Source organism: Indicator indicator, chromosome 31, assembly GCF_027791375.1.
Source record: "Indicator indicator isolate 239-I01 chromosome 31, UM_Iind_1.1, whole genome shotgun sequence".
Taxonomy (NCBI): Eukaryota; Metazoa; Chordata; class Aves; order Piciformes; family Indicatoridae; genus Indicator; species Indicator indicator.
This window is the reverse complement of record NC_072040.1, coordinates 7,362,715-7,389,647: the sequence shown is the minus strand read 5'-3', so window position 1 is coordinate 7,389,647 and position 26,933 is coordinate 7,362,715. Positions and strand designations below refer to the sequence as shown.

The 26,933-nt window shown below is 41.5% G+C and overlaps 1 protein-coding gene across 7 annotated transcripts in view; it reads right to left on the bottom strand.

Moving 5' to 3' along the window:
- NOL4 (nucleolar protein 4) overlaps positions 1-26,933 on the bottom strand; it is a 155,993-nt gene that overhangs the window by 3,126 nt on the left and 125,934 nt on the right. For 5 of the 7 annotated variants that reach the window (XM_054394682.1, XM_054394684.1, XM_054394685.1 and 2 more), the window contains 2 exons: positions 23,096-23,209; positions 5,843-6,023 (listed from right to left, as the gene is read on the bottom strand). In XM_054394682.1, coding sequence (XP_054250657.1) covers positions 5,843-6,023; positions 23,096-23,209 — 295 coding nt within the window. Of the gene's footprint in view, positions 1-1,808; positions 1,890-5,842; positions 6,024-23,095; positions 23,210-26,933 lie in introns of all 7 variants that reach the window. The other 2 variants (XM_054394681.1, XM_054394687.1) reach the window with 2 other exon arrangements.

Genomic DNA, 26,933 nt, shown 5'->3' with positions numbered 1-26,933 from the left:
GTGTCACTGGGTAGCTACCAATCTCATAATTAACAACTACTGAAAGAATAATAAATGTGTCAATGACTCTCAAAACAGTTATCACTATTGCAGATAATAAGTCAGAATAACAAAGGTAAGTTTAAAAAGCTCTTTGTGCTTCTGCACTTAATTAACATCTCAGCAACATTTTTCACCAGCAAAGATATAAAAACCAGTGGCACTTTTTTATAGAAAACCACATTTGCCCATCCTTTAAAACCTCTCTTCTGATCTTTTCTGTTGCATCTATTCTCCTCTTCTCTTTTTTTCCCCAGGAGTGGCTTTAGATGTACTAGGTTCTCACATACTGCAGTGAAACTAACTAGAAACAACTATCAAAGTATGCTGCCTTTTTTTTTTTTTTTTCTCCAAACCAGATGTATTTGTTATTGCAAGAATGTTTCATTGTGATACTATGCATCTGTCAATGTTTCTTTTCCTCCCACCTTCAAACACAGAGCAGATGTGCCTAAAACTGTTGTTTAAGTGCCAGGAGATCTCAGATCAAGAAAACAGGGACTAATGAATTGGACTTTTAAGCTTCTTTTTCCATTCTACACCTTTTCCTCTAGAAAACAGATCTCCAGCTAGTTTAGATAGCAGGGGGGGAAAAAAAAATAAAAATCTGTGTTGCCTGAGGAAAGAGATGTGAAGACACAGAAATGCCTACAGCACTGAACATGCAACACACTGATTTGTAATGAAATGTCTACATGAGGTCTTCCAGTAATGTTTCCTATTTACCCCAGCAGATTAATTTTGTGTCATACACCTGTCTTGCCTTGCTGGCCCTCTCCTGAGCTTTGGACAAAGGTAGATAAGTAGGATCTTGCTCACTGATGTAATGGGCAGGATTCCACTATATCCACAGACATTCCACCTCCATTCTTATGGTGGCAGCAGACATACTTGAATATGCCAGGCATTTGAAGAGAAGCAGGAAAGGGGAAGAGCAATGTAAGGATGATCTTAGCACAGAATTCAGCCAGCATTGCCCAATGACAAAATCCCACCTTTCCCACAACATAGGTCTCTCAACCCCAGTTTTTGCCTTTTCCAAAAGGGACTAAACACACTCTCCCAGGTTCCTAACTCTGCCACTCTTGGGTCTCTCAGGCTCCTGCAGTGTTAGAGACAAGCTTGCTTCGTCTTTCCTCTCTGCTTTGGTGTCACCAGGGCAGCACTGAGGACACAGAAGACTGTGCAAGAGCAGAGGTATAAAGAAGAGCTGGAGAGGACAATCACAGCAAAAAGTTCCATTCATCCCCTGCACCACGGCCAGTCATGCTGTGGATAACCCAGTTTGCACTCTAAGAATTAGCTACATACTGAATATTCTCAACTGGACTATTTTTTTTTTCCTAGTTAATTGCCAAAAAGCCTCTACTGAGTATGCAGATTCCAAGTTCACCAAATTTGAGGGTATGGAAATGAGGCACATTTCATACTGTCACATGCAAAACCAGACAAGAGTGCTCAGCCCTCTCCTTTCCCTGCCCCAGAGCAGCAAGGCCATGCTGATCTCTCACAGGTGCCTCTCCAGAAGGATCAGGAAGGTTGATTTGTACACTGTAAGAGGCCTGGCTACATCAGGGAATATCTGGGAGAGAGCAGGGAGAAGTGATTGGTGTGGCAGGAGTCAAGCAGTTACTGGCCAGACCATGGGGCCATTAGTTGTGGTCTGCAGGCTTACCCATGGGTGAGGGGGCTGAAAGAGAAGCCTGCCAGGGTTGAGGGTTTGCTTGTGGTGTGATGTGAGAGGAGTCAGATTCAGCAGGAGGACTCACCTGAGCTGGAAGGGGACTGGACGTTTGTGGTGCCTGGGATGCAGTGCTGAGTTGAGGCTGTGGTGGAGGTAGGCTGCAGATCTGCAGAGAGAAATGGAGACACAACAACTGCTTCGTCTTACCACGACACAAGGGCATGTCCTGCATGGTCAGTCTGCCACTGAGTCTGAAACACTCTTTTTACACACACAAAGGGAAATGATTGACATTCCAGCCTAGAAAACCAGGCAATAATGCAGCAAAAATGGCAGCAGAAACATTCTCCACACCTCTTAGGGAAAATGGTCTCCAGGAAAGGAAGTGGCTGAGAACAAGGGTCCAAAGAGCCACCCTGGCTTCAGAGAGTGCTGAGAGCTATTGGGAAAGAGCCAACGGTGACCCACTGGGCAGAAACACATGGGGAGATGGGGTGATCCCACCCTGTCAGGAGAGGCTCAGGCAGCATGCAGGAACTTCAACAGCTTCTGGCAGCAGCAAGAGATTTTATTCTCAACAGAGCATCCCGTGTCCTGTCCTCACCCTCCTACCTCCAGGCTGGGCACCCCTCCAAGCTAGGTCCAGATATGATGGAGCAGAGCCAGCTGAGGCCTTTAGGGCTGGTGAAGAGCTGACAAGCACCCAGGGGGCAACCCCACCTTAAAGATTCTCTGTTCTGTAGCAGGAACTGCATTAGCCTTAAGAAACAACCACAAAAATCCACCCTTCTCAAAAGGCAGCTCTTCATAAACATCAAGGACAACATGCCCAAAGGCTTCTCTTCAGCTCATGTACAGGCTGACCAAGGCTCTGACAACCCACAGATGGCTGGTGATGGGGTGAAGCTTTCCAGCTGAACTGGGTCAGCCTAAAGATTCCAAGTTTAAAAGCAAGGGGAAAAAAAACCTTGGTGCTGTCAGCCCAAGCTTTTTCTCTGCCCACAACATAGGATGGGTCACTGTACAAGCTGTTGCATTCTGGTTGCTCATACCAAGCAGCTGTATGAAGACTCACCTTGCCCCATACAGTTGCATAAGGAGCTAATTATGGATCAGCAATTAGCCATAGGGAAGGACAGGTTGAGAAGGGAAGCACTGCAACAGCAGGCACAGAGAGGTCCCTGAGTCAGAGCCACCAAACAGTTGGGCAAGCAGATAGCTGAGTCTGTAAGATGGGATCACAGTAGGCATGAACTTCATAGGGGAGAACTAACAAAATGAAATGAGTCCCAGGGTAAAAATTCACATATCAGTTGGACTACCAGCCAGGAGAGCTAATTGGACATAGTCATTATATTATTATGGGGAGGGTCCATAAATAGGTATTCAAGAAGTGAGTTTTAGCTGGCTTTAAATGCAGCTTCTCCTTCCCTGTGTTTTAGCAGATACACAAAGTCAGACCATGTTTGTTTATACATACATCCTGACTCAGGTGTGTATTTATTTTCACACTAGGAGAACATTTGTAAATGTGACAAGAACATTTGGTGGGTTACTAAATTGAAAAGCAAATGCATTCTTAAATTACTTCTTAGGTCCTAAAAACAATTTGCAAGCCTGTTCTCCAGAGAGGGAATTCATTAACCATCACAATAGTCTTGTATGTTTGGAACAAGAGTCCTTAGAACAATTGCAAACAACTGTCCTGTGACATCCATCAGGAGGTCAATGGTTACCCCTCTCAACTGCAACATCCACTCCTATTAGTCTAAGAGTGAACAAGCAAATGGACATATCAGAGGGGACTGACAGATCCCAAAGAACTGGCTTCTGAGTCCTCCCATTTCTCCTTAAGAGAAACCAGCTAATGGAGCCAGAGAACTTTGCCCTTAATAGCTCAGAGATAATTAGGTTGGCTACTGACTGCTTCCCTGTCAGGGAAACTGAGAGATTGATGGAGTTGCCTTTCCACAACTTTCCTAATTATCTTGCTGAAATAGCAGGTGGATCACAAACCAGGAGCTGGATAGACTGTTAGCAACAGCAACTGTTTTCCAAGTGCTGACAAGCAGGTTTTCAGTTTGTGGAACTTACATACTTTGGATACTGTAGGATCCCTGAGGACAAGATGGACACCTCTGCACAACATTCCAACTATGCACAACCATCTGGGAGAGGTGCCATGGTTTACCAGTCTTCCAAAGTAATAGGACATGCAGACAATTTTTTTTCCAGTGCAAGTAGGGCAAGACAAGAAAGAAGCAATGCTTGAGCACATGTCAGTATGCAGACCTTAAGCATCCATTGGTCCCTTCACCCCAGCAATGCCCCACAAGGGAATGCACTGCACAGCTCCCTGGCTGTATCTGGCAGCTCCTGAATAACCACTGTCCTGCAAAACCCAGCTTCAGCTTTAGTTGGGAAAAAAATTGAGTCCTCTACATGAAAGGTACAAAAAAAAAAAAAGTTGCTTCTAATCAGGAAGGAACAGTAATTTATGATGGTGAATTTGTGCCTTGTTTTTAAAAATCGAAGTGACATAGAATATTCTGCCTAAATCCCATAAATCACTGCCAAAAAAAAAAAAAAAACGGGAATTATGGAAATGTATCCTATTACAAGAGGTTTCAAGAGAAGAACATGTACACAAAACAGTTGTGATTCCTCACAGTTTAAGATTATGTAAACCAGGAGAATTCTGATGGTTTCTGCTGACGAATAGCACATGGGGAGTTTAATCCTACTCTTAGTTGGGTGAAAGACCAAGTGGAGGAGTTTAATCCTGTTCTTAGTTGGGTGAAAGAGCAAATGCCAACTGTTTTCAGTGGGAACTGGCTCAGATCTTCTCTGGCCACATGTAAAACACAATTTTAAAGTTCTTGTACGCTTTCCCAAGAAACCAGATTTCCACAGGCTGTCTTATGAAAATATTGGATCAGAGATGATATTCACTACCTCAGATGTGTTTTTCATGCATATAGAAACAATTGTAATCATAATTCACTCTCGTAAGTCAAAGACCTTTGACAACTAAAACATTATCTTTTTTTAAGCCCTTTGAAAACTTGATAGAAATCATTCACAGATCTTTGAAGATTTGGGGAGAGAAGAAGCAGCCACGACTGAAGGTCACCAGGACAGCACATACCAGGCTGCAGCCCTGACAGCCTTTGGAAAACTGCTTAGCATGTTGAATATAGAAGCTGTAGCTCAACAATTGCCATCCCCTGTACCTGAAGCAGCACTCTCCTCAGCCAGAGAGGGATCAGCCAGGACAAAACCCCAGGGATTTCTCCATCACCAGAAATATCTTTTAAATACTGTTCTTGGAGGCAAGAGACCCTCAGACTTCCACAGTAATCACTTTTCTTTGACAGACAGACAATCCCCTTGTTATCAAAATGGGCAAACCTTTTCCCTTGCTATGAATGTCCATGAAATAAAATCAGGAGACTACTTCAGGCAAATACTACAATTCACTTACATTGGTTTGTGACAAACACTTGCTAATGTAAGAAGAAAAGAATGATGTCTAAATAAATAGCACCACTGTTTTTTTCAGAGGGGCATACAGCCTCCTGGTGACACATAATTACCTGCATCACTTTTAGTTTATAATGGATATCCTGATCTCTCATTTAACACCAAGTATGCCAGAGTCTTATCTGCAGTAAAGTAGCCAGAGAGACCATGTGAGAAATCTAGGTCAATTCATTTGTGTTACAAAATATGGAGGTCAGTGGTTTCAAACTCCAGCCACAGAGACATTAATGGCCCCATTTTGTGATCAGTGTAGGTGAGGACAATAATGACAGGGTAAGTCCTCAAAGTCATGCAAAGAGACTCAAGATCTAACTTGGCATGTTCTTACTCAGCTTTGTTAGAGACTTCTGATTCAGTCTTGCCATGTTGTGAATTAATCCCTTGAAACTGAAAGGAGACTAGCATGCAGTGAGCAAGTACTTTGCTCAGCAGTGGCTGTTTGTGAGATTGTGTTTCTGCTCATTATCTGATAATAGCCTATGGATATTGAACCCCTTGGACTAGCTTTCTGTACAGCAGGAGGAAATGTACACAGGAGCACATGCACATACAGGCAGGTTTTGTAAGGAAACTCACCACTGCTAGAACCATCATTGAGATTTAGCAGCCCACCTCCGAGCCCTCTGTAACTATGGTAACTGTAGGTCCCATTGCCATTGATGTACAACACCTCCTGCGTGCTGGAAACAGCTGATGTTGAGTAAGTGACCTGGGCTGGCTCTGGTTTGTACTGCTTGTCAGCTGGAGCAGCCTCATCCTGCAAAAACAAGGAAAGGCTTTGAATTATTGTTGCATTTTACCTTGCACAAGGGGTCTTTTCTATTGCTTTCAGGAAAGTACAATACATGGTAAACAAGCACTGATGTGTTCCTGGTTGACCAAATATCAGCTGAAAAGAAACAATGGAAATCAAACTACAGGTTTCCTACACACTGGAGAATATTCATGTATTTGTGCTTCACAAGCCAGCCACACTATTTCAAAGGAAAAGATGCATCCTCTCACCCTGAAGAGCTCACAGCCTCCTACAAAACCCAACTCTGTCCAGAAACAGCATGAAAAAGGATAAACAAAGGCCACTAGCCTCTGAGTACAGGAGTGACTCTTAAACCAGAGAATCAGATCTTACTCAGTAAGACAAACCAATACAGGATGCACCAACTACTTCTTTTGATGTAGCAGCCCCAGAAATGACAGAAGGAACAGAGGAATGGAATAAAACAGCATTTCCTCTGTTTTCAGAGTGTCCATCCACACAAGGGCCAAGGGGTAAGGATACCTCTACAAATGTGCCTCGAGAGCATTTGTTACCTGTGTATGAGCAGCGACTGTTTGTACACCATGAGTTCCCTTCAATGCTTCCTGCTTGCCTCTTGGATGGCTGCATAATAGTTAAGAGGATTTAGCACAAGAGCCCTCCAGTTTTTGCCTGAAGAATACCATGTTTCAGATGAAAGTGTACTTTTCCCCATCTGCACTTACCATAGCTTCTGCTTCGAGCACCTCACCTCCACTCATGATCACAGAATGCTCCTGTGGCACCTCTAGTAATGACACCCCAAAAGCAGTAAGGGAAGAGTTAATGTGGTTTAGTAGTTGGAAACAAGGAAAGCTATCAGTGTATGACTGCTAGCCCACCAATTTCTGATTTAGTCTGCAAAACTATCTGAACTTGTCCTTTGTTTCTTTTAACTTGCTGCCATTTATGTGGGCCTGGATCTTACACTCTTGTTTATTTGATGGAAATATATTTCAGTGATTTTAATTAAAATGGCTCTATGGAAAATCAATATTTTTAAAAAATAGAGGGGAGGATGTTTGCAGACCTTTTCAGCATAGTTCACTGGAAAATGATCCATCAGAATTATCTCCCTTGTGTGTAAGATTGTGTCCATTTTATGCCTCTCTCTTCTGCACAACCCTTTTTATGGTTGCTGAATATACTGAACTTATTAAAAATGCTATAAAATATCTCACATATTTTAGTGATTTGGTTTTTTTTTAGTGTTTACTTAAAAATAAGAACATATACACGAGCACAGAGAGTTCAAACAGGGTCCAGTCTCTGTGTTGAAGCAAAAAGGGTTCTGAAGCAGCTTTCCTGTTTGCATGAGGAACAGTCATCAGTTCCATCTCTCAGATAAGACACTGAGATGTAGTCTTGCAGATATTTATTGGTGACAGAGACTTGAGCACAACTGAGGTGGCTCAGGAGAAGGTGTATATATATATTATTAACAGAAATTTTAATATTTAATACAGAACACTGAACTGTGAGATAATTAATTCTATAAACAATCAGAATGGGGCCTCTGGGGCACTAATGTGAGCTGAGGCAAAGCTTTGTGTTTTTAAGAGAGTTGGCAAACATTTTCTCAAGTAATAATAGGCTTAAACAAAGGGCCAAAATTGCAATGTACTTTGGCCAGGAATTCAACTTTAATATCATTTACTTTTTATTTCCAAAGGTCATTGCTGTCTGTTTTAAGAGGAAATACTCACAAGCTATACAATAAATTTCTAGCTTGGCAACAAGGCTTAACTCATAGTCCAAATCTGTAACACTCTCAAGGCTGAGATATTCTGTATCCTCATGTCTAAACTAGATGACACTTCCTGCCATAGACTCACACAGGACCTTGTTTTATCCTCATGAAGATCCACCAGTAAGGGATGTCCTACACATTTTTTCAAGGACTGGACTGTGCTCCAGGGGTGCAGTGCAAAGGGAACTAATTTCTATAGCTGATTGGAGTATCTCAGGGCCTTTCTTGTCCTGACTGTCTGGAGTCTATAAATTTGCTGTCCCTAAACTTATGTGTCCTCCAGAGTCCCCCTAGTTTAGTGCACTGAAATCCCAACAGTGGGTTTCCTGCAGAGCTGATGCAATGAGCTCCTAGCTCAGAAAGCAGGGCACAGAAAGCAGAGCCTGGCTGAAAGGCACAGCATGAGCACTTGGTGCACCTTGGTGCATCCAACCCATACCTTAAAGCACGTGGCCAAGAAGTGGGAGACCCAAGCTCTGTCTCCTTGCTGCAATACATAGTGAAGAGGCAGAAAATTTGGGATGCAAGGTCTTTGCTAGCTGTGGTGAGCAGGGGACCTCAACTCGGAGCTGCCATCTCCTAGCAACCATGCTCAAAGCAAAACTGTGGTGGGAGTTGTAGCTGAAGCTGTGCCACTGGATAAAGAAATGCACAAGTCATAGGGCTACAGAGATAGCAAACAAAGAGCATGACTCAGCTCCCTTCCAGAGAAGGGCTGCTCTGGGAGGCTTCCAGCCCTGCTCCTTTCCAGTTACCCCCCAACACAAAACTCACAGGCTGCTCTGAAATTGGGAATCCAAGACGGGGGCTGCACTGCAAAAGGAGGATTTTTGTACCAAACTAATCACAGCTGTGTCCAACACCATGGTGTGCCATGGGCCTGGTTTGAGGTGGAGAGAAGGTATCCTGGTGGGGAAGGCTCTCCTTGGAGGGGTGGAAAGAGGCTGAGCCCAGGACTCCTGGTTCTGCATTTGAGCTCTCAGCTCTGACCACTATACAAAAGGTGGCTTCCTCTAAATATTACATGTTTTTAAAGAGCAGGCCAATCACCTGTACCTAAATGATGAAGCAGCTGCCATACATTTCAGATCTGAAATCTGAGCCTTATCTAATTGCTCAGTGCTTCAAGATGACTAAACACAGAAGCAGGGCAGGATTTTTGGTGAGCATTTTCTGAGCAGGCTGAGGAGTCAGCCCTTCTGGCAGGATTATAACCCATTAGGCAGGTCCCAGGGGTTAGGTGTTACCTCTTATCCATTCCCCTGGGATCGAAACATTTTTCAGAAATGTTTTGTATTTCAAAAGGCAAAACTCTGTCCTTTCTCCTTGCAACCACACCAAGGATAAGGAAGCCAGGCTCTTTTAGGGAGAGAGAACATCAATAACACATTCAATTCTATGTAGCAGAGATTTTTTCTGCACAGATTTGTTTTCTTCTTTCTCTTATTTAAATTGCCTTTGCTTTTCAACTAGTGCAGGAATTAAACAAGCAGAACGATTTTTTTTGTTAATAGATTGTGTTAGTCATTCAGCATGTGTTTCCCTCTACATTATGTTCACACTGGACAGGCTTAATAATTTACTTAAAATGTTACTTTTTTAAAAAAGTTTGAATTCAATAATAATCAGCAATAATTAGCTATTTATTAATATGTTTGACCTAACCACCTGGAACACACAATGTTATAATTCATAACAAATTTATAAAGCCCCTGAAATACTAACTAACCATTTTTTAACTATTTATAATTTACCTTTAATAAGAAGTATGAACAAGATGCAGATAAAACATTTGTCTAGCTAGAATATGTCTTACACCAGCTTCATTTTGTGTATGGCAATGGAAATAAGTCATCTTTCTAACAGCATTTGTCTTCTGAATTTATTTTGAGGGGGAAGTAATTTAAGTCTTGAGCGTATCATCTGGAAAATGATGGAAATCACAGAAATGCAAAAATACCTTTCAGGTACCAAAGCATGATAAAATCCAGAGTTATCTGTTCCCTTGCAAAAGTGGAAGCATGAAGTACCTACTGTGATCCTCAGCTTGGCATATACCAGATACCTATGTCTCAGTTGTATGTCCAGGTCTGTACCAGGAGAACAGTATTTTTCTTAAAAGAACAGATATGCAATTAATTTTATGTTTTATCACAGAAGCAATTAAGCAACCCTCTAAGAAAACAGAAAAGACATACTAAGAGAAGACTTCATAACTATTGCATCACCTGTATACTGAAGAAACCTTGCTCTGCTCTGACTGATGAGCAGCTAATGAATAGTTTAAGAGGAAACACCATCCACAGCCACACAGGTGCTAGAGCAGAATGTCATGCCTGTGGTACAAAGAGCGAGGCTCACCAGCAGGGTCCCAGCCTCCTGTTCCTCAGGCCAGCAGAGGCACAGCATGCACAGTTCTTTTCAGAAGTCTGTCCTTCCAGAAAGCACCTCTAACAATCCCAGTCCCTCCTTTCTGTTCCCTATCTCCTTCACCACCAAAAGAATACAACAGCAGCAATAAAAAAGTAATGGCTTATTAAATGAAAAAGCCCTCATCCACAATGAGTTTGGATCCCATATACCACACAAGTGTCAGGAATTCTGTGCATTCCCAGTCAGAGAGAGCAGGCTGCTGCCTTGGCTCTGTTGTTAGCAACAGGCATTGCTAACACAGAAATGGCAATCCCCAAAGGGAGCAGACCAACACCCAGACAATGCTATCTCAGTATAAAGCTAACAATGCTTCTGCAGCAAGAATACAAACAGTAACATTCCAAAATGGCAAAGATGCCAACCTGCAGCTAACTACTCCTTTCACAAAATGCAGCATCTTCCAGACTGACAAATTAACAGCTCTGACAACAACATCTTTTAACTGCCCCTGTATTAAAGTGGTTTTTATTTCCCTCTCGATTAGGAAAGAGGCAAAAAGGTAAACACATTTCCCCCTCATGTTTCTTGACATTTCCTTTTTTAAAAAAAAAAGTTAAACTGAAAAATGTGGATTGCTTGTTCTCATCAAAAAATACCTAGAACACCACTTTGAGATTAGCAAAACTCAAATGCAGATTAGTCTTCAAGAAAATAGGCAAGCCCCATGTTTGCAAACGGTCTGCTACTTTTTTCAGCGTAATAAAAGAAATATTCATTCACATGAAAAACAAAACATGCTTTCATGTGCTTTAATTCCTTTCTTTTAGCCTCAATAACTTGTGGTATGGCTTTAGAAGATGGTTATGCTTCATATATTCTTGCCATTTAGAACTCATCAGTTTCTTCCTACAATTTTTGCATCAAAAGTAAAATAAATAGAAACAGATGATAAAACCATGCAGCACTTTTCAAAGCATACCCAATTAATCCTCACAATACTCCTGTTTGATGGGACTTTTATCACTGCTTTTCAGATGGTGAGATTCTGGCAGCAAAGGCAACCTTAAGCCAACATGTAAAGTGTTTGAGATCTGCAACCATAACAACATAGCAGGCTTCTCTTTGTGTAACTTGAGTTTAAAATAATGGGAAGAAACTCAGAAGTTCCATCATGAGACACCCTGCTAAGTCCACAGCAGGCTGTGGCACTGGGAGCTCTCTGCTCATCTCAGCTCTTGCACAGAGAAGCAGCTGCCAGTGTAAGCAGACATCACCACCTGCATGGAGCAAGGTGTTTAAAAGAGGATGAGCCACAGGATTCCTGGCTCCCATTGCAGGGCCCAGAAGGTGGCCCCTTCTTAGACACCTGGAGATCATTGCTGCTTCCCTGCCCAGGACCTGATCACATGTACCTTGTGCTCTGTCTCTTCAAACTTATTTCACACTCTCCCTTCAAAATCCATGACTCCTCATCCCATCCTCTTTGCTTCTCCAGTTTCACATTCTGCTCTCCATCTCAGCTGGTCTCCTTGCCCAGGAAATCCCAATGTCTGCTTTCCAAACAAGTGTGCTGATGCCTGACACCTGAGCAGCTTCAGCAACACAAGCCCTTTTGTTTGCTAATTTGTATTTAACCAGCGTCACATCCATTGATAGTCCCATCTCAGATCTTCTCTCTCCCCTCAGATGTCTGTCAGTCTCCTAATCCTCAAAATCTTACCCCACAAGGAGCAAAGTCAGGATACACAATTGTCAGTGCAGCTCCTCTTTTTCAACCCACATTATTTTTCACTAGTAACATCTGATCTTCTTTCATTGACTTCTTCAATTTACCCGACCAGTTTCCTCCACGTTGCCAGCCTCAGCTACTCCTTGTTATCTCTGCTCCTGCCATGGTTCACACTCACAACACTCTCCCTCTCCTTTCCGCACTGACATCAGATTCCTAGTCACACCCATTGTAATTCAAATAAATTGGGTATTTAGCAAATACAATGTTCTGACTGTGTAAGCATGTGGATCCAGTGTCACACCCCTGACATAGGTGACACCTCCATATTGCCAAGACCAAGGAATTGTAAGGATCAAATTACAGGAGAAAATTTTCCTCATTCTTGAAAAGGGCTGAAGTTTTCTCTGAGAGAGTTCAACAGATAAAAGACATACAGGACAATAAATGTTAACCTTGGGGGTTGAAGTTCATAAAGTTATCACCAAACTGCATATCTAGTGTTCTAATGGGAAGTGTCAGGTAATCTTAAGTGATGATCCAGCTGCTTGGATGACACACATTGTTCTGACAGAACACTGGATCTATTAGCTTTAAACGTATTAAACTAATTACTTCATGCTTGACCCAGCTTTAGTTTTATGATCAATATCCTGGAAGCCTAGACAGGATATCACAAAATTCATGCCAGAGATTATTCAGATTGGGAATGGTTTTGATAATTCAGGGGTAGACACAGGAGTGAAAGCAAGAAATCCACAACTGCTGTCCTTGGGTGTGCACATACTATTTCTCCTCTTGTAAGGAACAACTAGGGACCAAACAGCTTTGTATTTCCCACCCTCTCCTATCAGATCCAGACCATATTTTCCTCTACCACTCTCTGCATTATTTTCTTCACTTTTCCTTACTTAAATCAAGTATGGAATAAAAATAAGAAAGCCTGCTCTTGTGTGACATACCACTCAATTTGTAGCTCAGTTGGAGCTGGGTATTCCAGCTAAGCTGAACATTCATGTTTTAGCTGTGAGTCTATCATCTCATCATTACATGGAGAGACATCAGTCTCAGCTCAGAGTTTTCTGGCTCCTGCATGGAGAAGCAGCTACCAGGGTAAGTGCTCATTTACTGTACAGAGCAGGGCATTTAGTGGAAGACAGCCACAGGATTCCTGAATCTCACTGCAGGGTCTGGAAGGTGTCCTCTTCAACACTCAGTGATCGCTGCCTTTCCCAGCAGTGCGTACCCTGTATCCCACTCCTTGCTTCTGTCTGACATCTCACTATTACATGGAGAGCACACCAGTCTCAGCCTAGAATTCTCCATTATGGACATAACATTACATGAAAAAGCACTCCTAGCATGCCAACATTTTCCTTCAAAGGAAATAATTTCTCTACGGAGACTGCATCACTGACTTCTTCAGTGTGCCACAGAAGACAGGGCCAGAGAGAAGAGAAAAGGATCCTTTCCTTCCCTGTGTCACCTCCATGTATCTCTCTAAGATAGCTCATGGCTCAGGACCACAGGACCTGACCTTGCTAAGCCTGCTCCTAAGACAGCTCATCTGGTACCTGCCTGATTCCAAAAGTGAAGCACTGCATAATGAACTCCAAGGCCAAAGATGCCCCTACTGATATTGGATTAACTGAAAGTCCAAAATAAATAAAGGCAAAACCTCAGTGGAAATGAAGTCCAGGTTATGGCATGTTTGTTCTTACGATACTGCACACTCACCCCCTCCAGCCCTTTCAAAGCCAATTCCTTTGCAGAGGCCATCACATTGCAGCAGAATATGGCTACTGATCGTTTCTGCTGCTTCCTCATTGCCAGGGAGTACAAATGGAGGAGTCTGAATGTCTGACCTTTCTTCCACACTGAAACAACATAAACTGCAAGGAAACAATATTGTCTTTTCCCATCCCAAGAGCAGTTTTGCCTGCAGGTAAGGGTGCTAAATGAATCAGTGTAGTCCTGGAACTGATGTGTGCTGACAAAGGCATTGCAGGACTCCCTGCTGCACCAGGAGAATGCAAAGAGAGAGAAATCCCTCCTTTGCCACGTGCTCCTCTCATTCAGAACACTTCTATGATCACAATCAAGCTCTTTTTCCTCTGCACTTTTCACACTTATCTGTACTGTCCTCAACAAATTATCTCAGCAAGGCATTCCAACAGGGAGGGACATTTTGATTCCCCTTGCCACCATGCCAGTTTTTAGTGACTACAATGGGCAGCACTTACAGCTGGGATGGATGAGCCTCAGTGCAGGACTGTGGCACCAGAGCACCAACAGAGAATTTTTAAACTCACAAATGTTTAGGGAGTGTGCTGGGGAAAGTGTGTGGGAGTAGCAGAGCAGTGCTTGTGCCAGCTTTGCAGATTTATTACTACAATATCATCACGGTCAACACAATTAAACCTCCCACTATATAGGTCTCTTCATCTACTGCATTACAACTGGTATTACTCCCACCACTGACAGCATCTTTTCTTGACACAAAACAGCTTTCCATACACCTGCTAGCTCTGCAGCAGCTACTGAAAAAGGTCTTACTGAAAAAATATGGGGTATGATTTGCACTTTTAAGTGCTTCTTCCCATTTCTCTTCTGCCCCTCACTTTTAAAATTATTACATCTATTGGAGGGGTGTGGCAGGGGCACTGCACAAACCCACTTCATATTAGAATCTACAGGAACTTCTTCATTTATAATCTTCATTCATGTAGATAGATATACTAAGATACAGAAGATGACAGTCTAGACATGAAGGATTTGTGGTCAATGCTGAATCAGCTTCCTAAGTTTCACCTATTTAATAAAGCCTGTGTGTTCTGCTTTGAAAAGGAAAAAAGCCCAAAAATCCACATGTGCTGGAGATTCTAGCCTACTGCTATATTTACAGTATGATGTCTCTTCCACAGGTAAATTCCAGTGGGAGTTACAAATAGCTGCCTTTTAAAAACCAGTTTTCTTATCTGTTAGAGAGTAAGCAGTTCAACTTGGTTTGCATGGACATATAACATGGTTCATGATTTCAGCAGCTGGCTCAGATATTAGTCTGTTTGATGCGTTTGATTGCTGATTACTTTATTTCAGATCTGTGTTAAATCTTGTGAAAAATCAAAATTCTTTCTATGAATTCAATGCAGGATGTCTGGTTTTGAACATTGCCTCAGGTACAACTTGACTTTTACAGTTGCGGGGGGCAGGGGGGGAAATCTTTTAAAAAGAAAAAGTATTTAAAAACACTCCTGACCTTCCCAACCTGTCTCACACTATTTAGTAGAAAGATAAATGTTTTGCTACTGAAGAAGACCTGCTCTAAATTTTTGACAGAACTCGGTGCACATCCTTTAACTTCAGTACTGTAAGTCGTGTATTTTAAAAGCTTCAGCAGGTAAGAAGTGATGCTTTGGGGTATGGCCTTTTGATTCCAGAGCCACCAAACCAGAGTAGTATAAGCCATTGGAAGAAACAAAGAAATGAACTTTAACTGGCCTTTGGAGGATGCACTTTCTGATTTGCTTCATTGATGGAGACAGTAAAACTGAAGCTTAACACAAAATACCATGAGTAATAAGCATGAAATTTGTGCACTGCAGTACAAATCTGTTCACCAAATATTCTCATTTCAGGGGAGGATTCTTCTGGCACAATGCCTGGGCTGCTGGCCACAGCCTGTTTGGCTGCCTTGCCCTGTGCCTAGCCTCTTTAGCAGCTGGTGCTGCTCCCAGGCAATGCTCTCAGCTCCTGCTCCCATGGCTTATTATATTTCAGAAATTTTTTCATGGAAAAATATGGTTTCTAAACTTAGTTTAGGGACATCAAGCCAGTTGTTGAATCACAAATATGTTCCTGCTACTAAACATAAGCAGTCTGTGTGTACATTTCTACATACATTTTCAGCACGGAGAACTGCACTGTTCCATAGCAATGAATACATCTGAATCCACTGTGCAACTGATACTTGGAATTTGGGAGTAATTTAGGATTTAAAAAGTCTTTGAAATTTGCTGATTCATCAGTCAAAACCAAAATACTCCACTCTTGCACATGCACATTGGGTGTTCACTGATTTCACTAAACCAGCCCAAGCTCTGCACAATAACAGGGATTTACCCAAAATTATTCCCTGCCTGTGCTGTAGCACCTGTTCAACTAGCAGCTCAACACTCCATTTCTGAGCCTCCAGCTTTATCAACCAACCTCCAGAACAGAAACCTTACATTGGCATCATTTTTACTTCACATTCAAGACCTTTTTGCAGGCCAGGGTGTTGAAAGTGTTCTCTGAAATAGCTGCTGAAATTCAACCATATATGCTCCGCATGAAGAGGCTGGAAAAAATAAAGCATTTTCTAATTTAATGATCTCTGTATTGAGGTGAAAAATTAGCTGCTCACCTTAGGGCCTCACTGTAAATCCCAGGCATGAAATTGTTTGCAACTGCATGCCTTGCACATTATGCCTTTCCAATACACATAGCAAATTTAATGTAGGTTGGGCTGGAGCACAGTGAGGGCCAGGGGGGAACACCCTATGCTACTCAGCAGTTCCTCCAGCTGCATCTGCTAATGACAGAACCCTACCCAGCACTGCTGAAATCAGGAATTTTGCCACTGCCTTGAAAGGCAGCAGGATTTAAAATTACAATACATACCACTTATTTTCTTCCCCCTGACAATATGAGCAGTGCATTCTGGACAGGAAGCTAAGTTTCCCAACACCAGGACATAATTTGATCTCTTGACAACAATCCACATGCAGCTAAATGGTGCCTGCATAACATTTTGTGCCTCAGTGGTTAAAGCTTATGATTTGGAACCACAAAAGCAAATCAAAGACAACCTCAGAAGTAAAATAATAAAAAATAAAATAGGTCCCTTTGCCCTTTTCTATTATCTAGGACTCTGCAAGCCTCTTCTTCTGAAGGGAAAAATCACTTTGACCTGGGCTTTTTCAGGTCTCATATACATATACAGCAGAGAGAGGACATGGCCCCATCCTGCTGCACTGCTGCCACTTGTCAGCATGGACCAAGTGCCTTTTCTTTCCCATCCTCTAGAGCAAATTAGGCTGTGAAACCCAACAGGAAGGCTGGCTCTCTCCTCCACCTCTAACAAGGTTGTATCATTGATGTGGTTTTCCTGTGTACTGAAGAGCTGTGGCAAAGACTCCCACCTTCCCAAAACAAAACTGCTTCTTCGTGCTCCCTCTGAATTTGTAGCTTTCTGCTACAGAAGCACAGCCTCAGCAGGGCATTCTCCAGTGCCCACTGGGAGATATTTTTGCATAACTCCTTTTCTGTAACCAGTATTGTCCAAATTTGCCCTTGATACAAGACCAGACTATAAACAACAGAACGAACAGAGCATTTGAGAACCCTACCATTTGTTTCTTCCTTCCTCCTGGAAGCTGCAGTACACATTGAACAAGAAAGAAAACATCAACAACAACATACATACAGAGACACAAATATATACCCTTCCTCCTTCTTTCCTGCTGTCTGAAGAGTACTATAGGAAATAATTGCTCACTGTCAAGATTTAGAAGCTGTGCATTAGTGGGACAACTGAAACACAAATTATCTGTCTTTGTAATATGAGGTTTTAAGGGTGTCTTCCCCATCACTGCTGAAAGCCAGGTACAGTGATCCTGCAATGGAGCTCCATGCCCTCAATGAAATTCATATTTGTAATTAATTTCTCCCCAAACAGTTTTACAATTATCTGTCATTTATCCACCAGTAATTTCCTTCTTTCTTAATCAAGACACAGACTACTCCTGGTCTACAACAGCCATACATTTTTTTTTTTTTTCCCCTAATAAAACTGTGCTTGAAGAGTCTTTCTTTAGGTCAACCCCTTTGCTACATGCAGAGCAAAGGCACCAAAAATTGTATGGAGGCAGATCATTACCAACTCCTCACCAACCTCAATTTCTTTAAAAATGAACATTCAGGAATTAGATATAAATGGAAAGAAACAGAGTATTGGTGATTTCCAAGTGACAGTACGTGTGCACATGTATCAACATTCAGATGTATTGTATTAGCACAGAACCTGTAGCCAGTTTGCAACCAGCATTCGTATCAAGCTGCTCTATTCAGGTTGCTGCTATGACAACTATCCAAAGGCAAATGTCAGGTCAGCTCCCAGCTCATGTCTCTAGGCCATAATTGCTTTGCAGAAACCTAATAGCCACCTACTCCTACTCCTCTAACAGCTAAAAGCAATATGGTTAAAATTACTAAATGTTAAGACATTCTTAACACCCCATTCATATGCTACTAAAGGACTGAAAACTTTAGATTTGCCTTCCTTTTAGCACCCAAACTAGAATGGGGGTGAAGAATGTGTTTAAAGTGCCTCTTTACAAATTTATGTCCATTTATGTTTCAGTGTAAACCTGGCATAATTAAATTTTCTTCCTTAGGGGTTAAATATTATCTTTCATTCCACCGTGGTGATTATTGATAGTTAATTTGCCTGGTTACAAATTACAGGGTTTCTTAAAAACGCATTGTGTCTCTCACAAAGAACTGCTTCATAGCATCACTGTGCATAGACTTGCTCATCTACTCAAAAACTCAAATAACCAAGGATTTTATTATTTTTGAGTTTAGCTTTTATAACTAAAGAAGCTGGTAGCTTCCACAAGACTCAGAAACACAACCTGCACATTCATCTGGTTGGAAGAGACCTCGACAATCATCCAGTCCAACCTCTAACTCAGAACTGAGGGGTCAACTCTAAACCATGTCCCTGAGCACAGGTCCACAGGAAACTTGAACACCTCCAGAGATGGTGGCTCCACCACTGCCCTGGACAGTCCATTCCAAAGTTTGATAACCCTTTCAGTGAAGAAATATTTCCTTACACCCAGCCTAAATGTCCCTGTTTACTATAGACCTGTCACTTGTCATAAGGTGGGGGCCAGCCTCTTCTCCTTGCTCCAACCACCCTTCATGTAGCAATGAGGTCTCTCCTCAGCCTCCTCTTCTCTAAGTTGAGCAACTCCAGCTCCCTCAGATGCTCCTCATAGGTCATATGCTCCAGACATCTTACATCACATCTGTAAATATCTTTTTAATCAGAAGCTTTACTATTTATATAGAGGAAACATTTGTTGAGATGCCTAAGCAGGGAATGAAAACAGTCAAAGCAGAGAAAGAGATGAAGTAACACTCTTGGCATTGCAAAGTAGTCTTGCAACCATCTCCAAATATTACCTCATATGAAGAATTAAAGTAATATAAACCAGCACATAGCTGGTTTGTTCAGTGGAAGGGAAATGGTCTCCCATGCACACGTGGAGATGTACACATATCCTAATAGATTCATTGTACTACCTCCCACTTGCCTTGTGGATAGTGATAACGAAGAGTAGAATTAAATCAAAGGAAAGAAATCATGAATTTTACAAGAAAATAATTATTCTGATGCCTGTGCAGTGAAGGTACAGGGACAACACCTTGTCTGGCTTGTTATTTTCAGTTAGTCTCTGGAGTAAAAAGAAACTGTACCCTTGACATTTACATTTACAACCCTACAAAATGCAGAAACCCTTTTCCTTAGCATGCACATTCCATAAAATACTGACTGACAAGCACTCTGTGAAGCTTCCACTGATTTAAAATGCACCAGCTCTGGCTGAGAAATGGCTCTGCTAAGCTGGAAGACATACAAGATAATTTTCATTTTCCTCTGAGCTTAAGCTCTCCTTGGGCTCAGCTTGTCATTTGCTGCGTAACTACAAAAGAATCACACACCGCATGTCTGATTACTCGGGGCATAAGGATGAAAGAAGTGTAAGTAGTTCACTCCTTTGACAGACCAAAAAAACTCTGCATGCTATGATAGCCCTTCCATGACATTACTCACTGAAATTGAGGTCAAATTGCTAAGAGAATATGGACTGAATCCAGGAGGACACCCAGTCCACTGCCTTGGCAGGCATATGTGACTACTATTCTCCTATCTACAAATATAAAACTGAATTCTCAAAGGTCCAGATTCCTAACTGGTACTAATCAACATGAAGTGAATGAAGCTGTATCAATTTTCTAAATGATCTGGCTAAGTATATGTGACAAGTCCACAAAAAGGTTCATACACTTCCACAGACACAGTACTCTGTGACTCAGTTCTTTTCCTGCTTTCCCACAGTCATCCTCCCTCCTTGCTCCCAGGAGCTCACATTTTGTCTTGATCCCCAGCAAATGTCTTCTTTCAATTAAAAGAATAATGCTCATTCATAAATTTTGCAACATGACAGCATGCAAAGAGAATCAATTCTAACCAACTAAACAACAAAATGAAAGTCAGCTGTGATAAAACTCACTTGTGTCCAAATATAAGTGAAGGCAGGTTTTTTTTTTCCTAGTATCAATTTTCCTTGCTTTTCCAAGGAAAGGTTTCACTCTCTTATCTTCCTTAGCAAAAATAAAGGGGCAGGTCCTCTCACAAACTGATGTACACAAACTGCTATTTGCTCCTGTCTCTTCCTTTGAAGAATTTTCACTGGTCTTCATTTCAAAGAGGACAATAACAAGACAAACCACCTCCACTTGTGGATTACATCCACAGTGCACCATAGCCCAACACTGCTCCAGGCTGTTTTAAGATGAGGTTTTATAAAGCCTACACCACAGATACACCTGTTCAGAAGAAGCACAGACTTATAGTGGCAAAGCTCTTAAAACAAGACTTCCATTTCTGTGATTGACAGCATGTAGAGCCATAGGACTGAAGACTCTGCAGCAGCAGCCCACACAACAGACATCCCAACCTCTGCTCACTGCCCAGGAGAGTAGCACCAGGATATTTCTGTTTGTAAAGTGAAGGACACAACAAAAGAAGTAATCCTGTTCACAATACATAATCGATACATGTAAAAGAGCTGTAATGTAGCTCTGCTTAGTGTCACAATTCCCTTGTTAATAGCAGTCCAGAACCTCCACATCAGTGCAACTGCTTCACACTGCACATTGCTATCCCACTCAGAAATATTGTGGCATGCTTTGCTCTCAGACTACTTTGTGAATGTCACATACTTGGAATAATTAAATTACAGCAGAGCTGGGGCTAGAACCATGGTTTCTAACTTCTCTAATGACTTCACTATTCCACTCTGCAGGGTAAATTTCTCACTGTAAGTTTTATGAAGCTACCTAACACATATTCCTTTTTTTTTTTTTTTCTCTCCAGCCAAAACTATTTAGCAAATCTATCCTGAATTCACAAATAGTTTTGCAGGAACCAAAGCTACTTCAATCCAAGTAATTTAATGCTTGCTGAGTCAAATGGCTGGTGCTGTTTGCAACTGTCTCCAGAGTGTTCCCAGAACTCACTGCCAGTAACAGGGCAGAGCTGAAGACAGCAGAACCCAACATCTGCTCTTCTTCGGCAGCTTTGCTACTTTCACATCACATTTGTAACTAAGATTGAGCAGTTTGGAACCATTCTGCCTACAGATTTTTAACTCTGCAATGAAAAATAGTGAAATGATCTGGTGGAGGGTGTCCCTGCCCATGGCAGCAGGGTTTAGAACTAGATGATCCTTGGGGTCCCTTCCAACTCTGATGATTCTGTGATTCTGTGAAGTACTTCTCCCCTCAACAGTAACTATATTGCTAGTGGTAACACAAACATTTATTATTTTAAATTACATCCTATTAATACGCCTTTGGAGTTCTGCCTGCAGTGTTAAAATTGTTTGTGTTTCAATATAATTTGGTTTTATCTCGATAGTTTTGTTTCTCTGGCTCCCTGAAAGCATTACTGCTTTCTCTCATTTAAATCCTCCAAAACTCTGCCTCCCCCTGGCAGGACCAAGAAATTGAGCCACTAGTTTTGTGCAGGACAGTAACTCATGTTTGCATAAATCTTCTGTAGTTCTTCTTGGGGTAAAGCACATCACCTTTATAGTCTTGGATGGTTTTTGCTTGGTTGGTTGGGGTTTTTTTTTGTTTGGTTTTTTTTTGCCACTGAAAGAATCAGAATAGAATATAAAACCTGCACAACCTGAATGAGCATAACTTCTAAACTAAGCCATACTTAACACTGCAGTGCTTTAATCATAGAATCACAGAATGGACCGGGTTGGAAAGAACCTCCAAAGGTCACCTAGTCCAACCCCCAACACATCCCATGTGATTTATAAATCTTAAGGCAAATGTACCTCAATAACGTAAATAACTAGCAAGAAAATGTAAGACAGAAATAGTTTAGGATCTGAGAGTGGCTATTGCTGTCAATGTTCTAGGGGTAATAGCAGGAAATACTTCTTCAGTTAGGAAATATTTATCTGCTAGGGCATGACCTGAAAGAACTCAATGGACTATTTATCAAACAAAAACGGTCTTTTAAAAATGTTCTTTACTACAAAAAAGTTCATCTGTCATGACAGAGACATTTAGGGACAGGTGAGATATTGCTCAGATTTGACTCTGTGAGAATTATGAGGTAAAGCATAATAATCTTTGCAGTAAGAATGTGAGACATTCTCTGTATCTGTGGAGCAAGTAAATAATCAAAGACTGCAATGAGCTACCAGTTTGATTTTTAAAAATTGAAAGCAAACACAATTCTCAGCAAATTAAAAAGAATTAAATCCTAACATGCGCTGTAACAGGGGAATAATCACAGAAAATAAACGTTGATATACGCTTTAAAGACTCACTAAAAATTGACAGCCTTTTGCTGGAGACCGCAATAATTTCTGTGTTTCAAGCAAATAGATATTTTCAGAAACTTACACTGCTTCACCTTGCATTCACAAATGCATGCACATTTTGAAAGAGAGGATGAGCGCAGATAAACACACTGACTCATGGATACATACACCATTCCTGTTATTTATGGAAATTACATACACAGGCTGCTCTGTTCCTTTTAATTCCAGTATGCAGATTACACACTATTGCCCTCAAAATCTACAACCCTTACAAAGCAAACATATAGCTTTATCCAGCTGGACTGGTAAATATACCAGACAACCTCATACAGCTTATGCAAATAGAGACAGACACGCTCCTGAACTCATTTAAAGAGCTACACCTTTTGTATTTTAATTGCTCTGGCCAGCAAGCAAGGTGCAAGGGATTGCACCCCACTTCTGCACAGCATCCTAGTGCGCTTGTAAACAGGGATGTGGCAGCCCCCCCTCCACACAGTACCTGCTGTCTATCCAGCCGCATCCTTTTGGCAGCATTTCTGCTTTCACTCTCACAGGCGGAAGCCAGGATACTCTCTGCAACTGCTGAAGTAAGGTGTGAGGGAATAGGTCGTGACTATGAGAGAAAAAAAAAAAAAAAGACAGACAGAGATTATTTCTCGCGTCACCCACGATCCCCTGTGTCAAAGCACACAATACCAGCAGCGAGGCAGGAAAGTCCGCTCATTGAGATGCAGTTTATACCAACAAAACAGGGAAATGGAACTTGTAAAGATGAAAAATGAAACTAGTTAGGTCTTAGAGCTGCAGCTGATCCATAGATCCACGAGAAGCCCTTTCCCCCCACAGCTCTATTGTCCAGTGTGTTTAGTCTGGCTCATTAAGCTGTACTTTGAACAGACAGTGGCATATTCTCTGCGTTCCAGCAGCACCCTGGCCGTCTGATTCTTGTTAAGAAAACTGAAAGGCTTTTTATCTTGTACAGCATGTGACAGAGATGAGTAGTGTTTTTTTATAGCCATTAAAAAAAAAAACAAACCCAAACCAAAACAAAAAACCCCAAGTGATAGGGCTGAAACATCACTCAAAACATAACAGATTGTCAGAACATTTCAGAGCAGTCTCGATTTGTAGTATATGAATATTTGCGTCCCCTGCTGCAACATGACTGATGTGATTAAAATGCCTATGCAAATAATCTGGTTCTCTTTTGATTACATCGTCGATATTTTGTGGTTCAGCTAGATAATGGTTCATTTTTCTGATTCAAAACCTCTCATTACTAACTTCATAGCATTTCCATGGTTTAGGTTAAAGGTTCAATGAATCCCCCCAAAACAAGAAAATGCTAAAACCCTTTTAGTTCTGTTGCTGGTTGTGAACTCCAGGATGATCTTCCCCAGCATTTCATTATGAGGAATATTTTACACATCTCTTTTTTCCTAATTACATGCAAAACAATCTTTCTGGAAGAGGAAGCTCACAATAAAACAAATCAATATTGCACAAAGATATATCTGGGCTACAAAGAAAATAAAGAAAATGGAGTAATAACACAGCTGCTGGTATACATATAAACTCATTCCACAGACTGAAATTTATTGAACAAAGTTCTGAACTTCCATAAATTTTCAAAGCTTCACTGAACTCAAAAGCTCTATGTAAATTTATATCTACTGAGAAACTGTCCATATGTTGGGGTGGTTTTGTTGTTTGCTTTTGGCTGGTTTTGGGGGTTTGGTTTTGCTTTATCTTTATTTAAGAGTCTTACCTTGCTCATAAAAGTACATATATGGGTCTGCTATGAAATGTCACCAAGCTTTGGAAGGAAGTTTTGAAGTATTTTCATTCAGTTCTTAGACAACCTCAGAACAGATTCATTATATTGGCTCAACTCTTTCACAGTATTAAAGAAAATGAGGAACCAATCCCTACTAATACTACATTTTTACTTTAAAAACATTAAAGTCCATTTAGAGACCTCAGATGTGCTCTGCAGAACACCACATCTTTAATCTGATACTGTACTTTCTCTAATGCATGGGACCACCAGAGGCCAAACTAGCTTTTAGAGACAGGCAGGGATTTATGGATCTCCCTCACTAGTACAACAGGTTTATTTCTCCCCTGTCAGACAAGCACAAGCTCCCTGGCATCATCATAACAATTGTGTGATACAGTCCATCAGAGCCTGCCACACCACAACAACACATACTTGGACTGATTTGATGGAACCAACTATTGAACTCTTTTCCAGTTCTGAGAATATTTCAGCCTAAGAGAGGAGGGCCCCCAATGTTAAACCCTGGTGTCATTACAGCATTACAGTACCAGCAGATACCTCCCTCAGAGCTCCAGAGGAGGGAGTCAGTCTTTGTGGAAAGGGTTCACTGACAAAGTGTTGTATTTATTATTCCGCCTCCCTCCATCTGTTAGGTGTCCAAGTATCAGTGAACATGCCACTGGTTTAGGTATGATGGAAGTCTCCAGTGTGATCCTTTAGCATTGGCTACAGAGTGACATTCTTGAAAAGATAGTGAGTAAACACCTGTTAAGTTCCTCTAGCTCAGGCTTTAATTAGAGCTATAACCATATCTGCACAGCAATGGCTTTTTAGAAGGTGACATATGAGCCCAAAAAAAATGATGTTCTCATCAAAAAGTGAAATGAACTCAAGTTCCCTCAGCTTATTTCTTTATGGGGGAGGTTTATTGAAGTGTTTTTAATAAAATATAAGATTAAAGAGTTGCCAAAAAAAAAACCCAAAAACAAACCAACTAGTCATGTACTTCTCTCTGAAAAGGAGTGCAGTGGTTATGTGTTCACTGTTGAAATATTGAACTCAGAGTTAATATCTGCAAAAATGAGGAAATCTCCAGGTAATTCCTCTTGAAATGTGTGTTAACCCATAATTTCCCTCACTTGTCACTGCAGCTGGCTGTTGATATGCTCATGTCAAGAACTATCTAGCATGGATCTTTGGGAGAATATAATGAATGCATGGCTGAGTCACCTGGGGAGTAAAATACTCCAAAGCAGCACAGGAGAAAAATAATTTGATTAAGGTTCAGGCTCTATCAACTCAGGCAGAGCACTAGTCTGGCATTGACTGAGAAGATGAATGCAGTCCTGTGTCACTAAAAGCAGAGCTGTTACAAAGAGGATTTTCTGTTCCATGAAATACCATATCTGTGAAATGCCAAAAAGACAAATTTTGAAAAGGCTTGCCTAAGAGCAAAATTTGCTTTGAAATAAGCACTGTTTAAAAAAATGTTTCTAAACAAACTGAATTAATAGTCCCATCTTCTAAGCTCAGAGGCCACTTCTGGCTTAGCTTAACCTCCTCATCTCCTATACTTCTGATTATTCATGATCTGGTTATTCATGATGTCATGACTACCAGCTATAAAACCACTTCTGCTAGAAGCTCAAGCATTCCAGTCCTTGTAGGGTTCTGACCATTTCTCAGCTCCCTGTCTGAAGCCTCGGAAAACACAGCAAAAGCAACGTCACTGAATTCTGCAGAAGGCAGCCTGAAGATCTCAGCCAAACCAGCATTTTATAGGTTCCCAGGCTCTCCTCTGCAGAGCTGAGAGCTGGTTCCTGTGTCTCTGGGACTACAGTAAGAGATGTGAGAGCTAAGGAGCCCTTATTTCCAAGGGCTCCCAGTTTGCCCTCAATCCCTGGATGCACAACTTGCCCACTGGACCAGCAGGAAATCAAGTTTCGTTCTACTGAAGTATGTCAACACAAAGAAAACCTTTGCCAAACTAACATTTCTTGAAGAAAAAGAAATCAACCAACCAACCTCCCCCAAATACAGCATTAGCAAACATTCCCAGCCAGCATTAGCTGCTCAGAACACACCTAGTGTTGTTTAACACATAGCACTCACAGCCTCAGTCCATTATTTCTTCCACTTCATGGTGATGTAAAGCAGGAAATAACTATACTGGAACTACCCAGGGGTGAAACAATGGAGAAGAAAGCCTCTAAGCTTCAGTCTACCCAGAGAGATGATTCACATGGCAGAATTAGAAGTTAACCTGGTAACCCAGGACATCAGGACATTTCTGTCATTTTGAACGGACAGACAGAAATAGAGGCACGTGAAAACCTTCCAGTAATTCCCAGGTGAAAAGATTAATAAAAATTAGAAGGAATCTAGTAAACAGCTTAATACAGACCTTCTTAGAAGACTACATGCCTCTGTCCATCACTCAGCTGCAGTACACAGAATTCCTTCACATTTACTTGGAAACACAACACTGCTTGTGGCTACACTACAACAGCAGCCACGGTGTGAAAGCTTCAGGGTTTGGTGTTGCATGTCTCTTCAG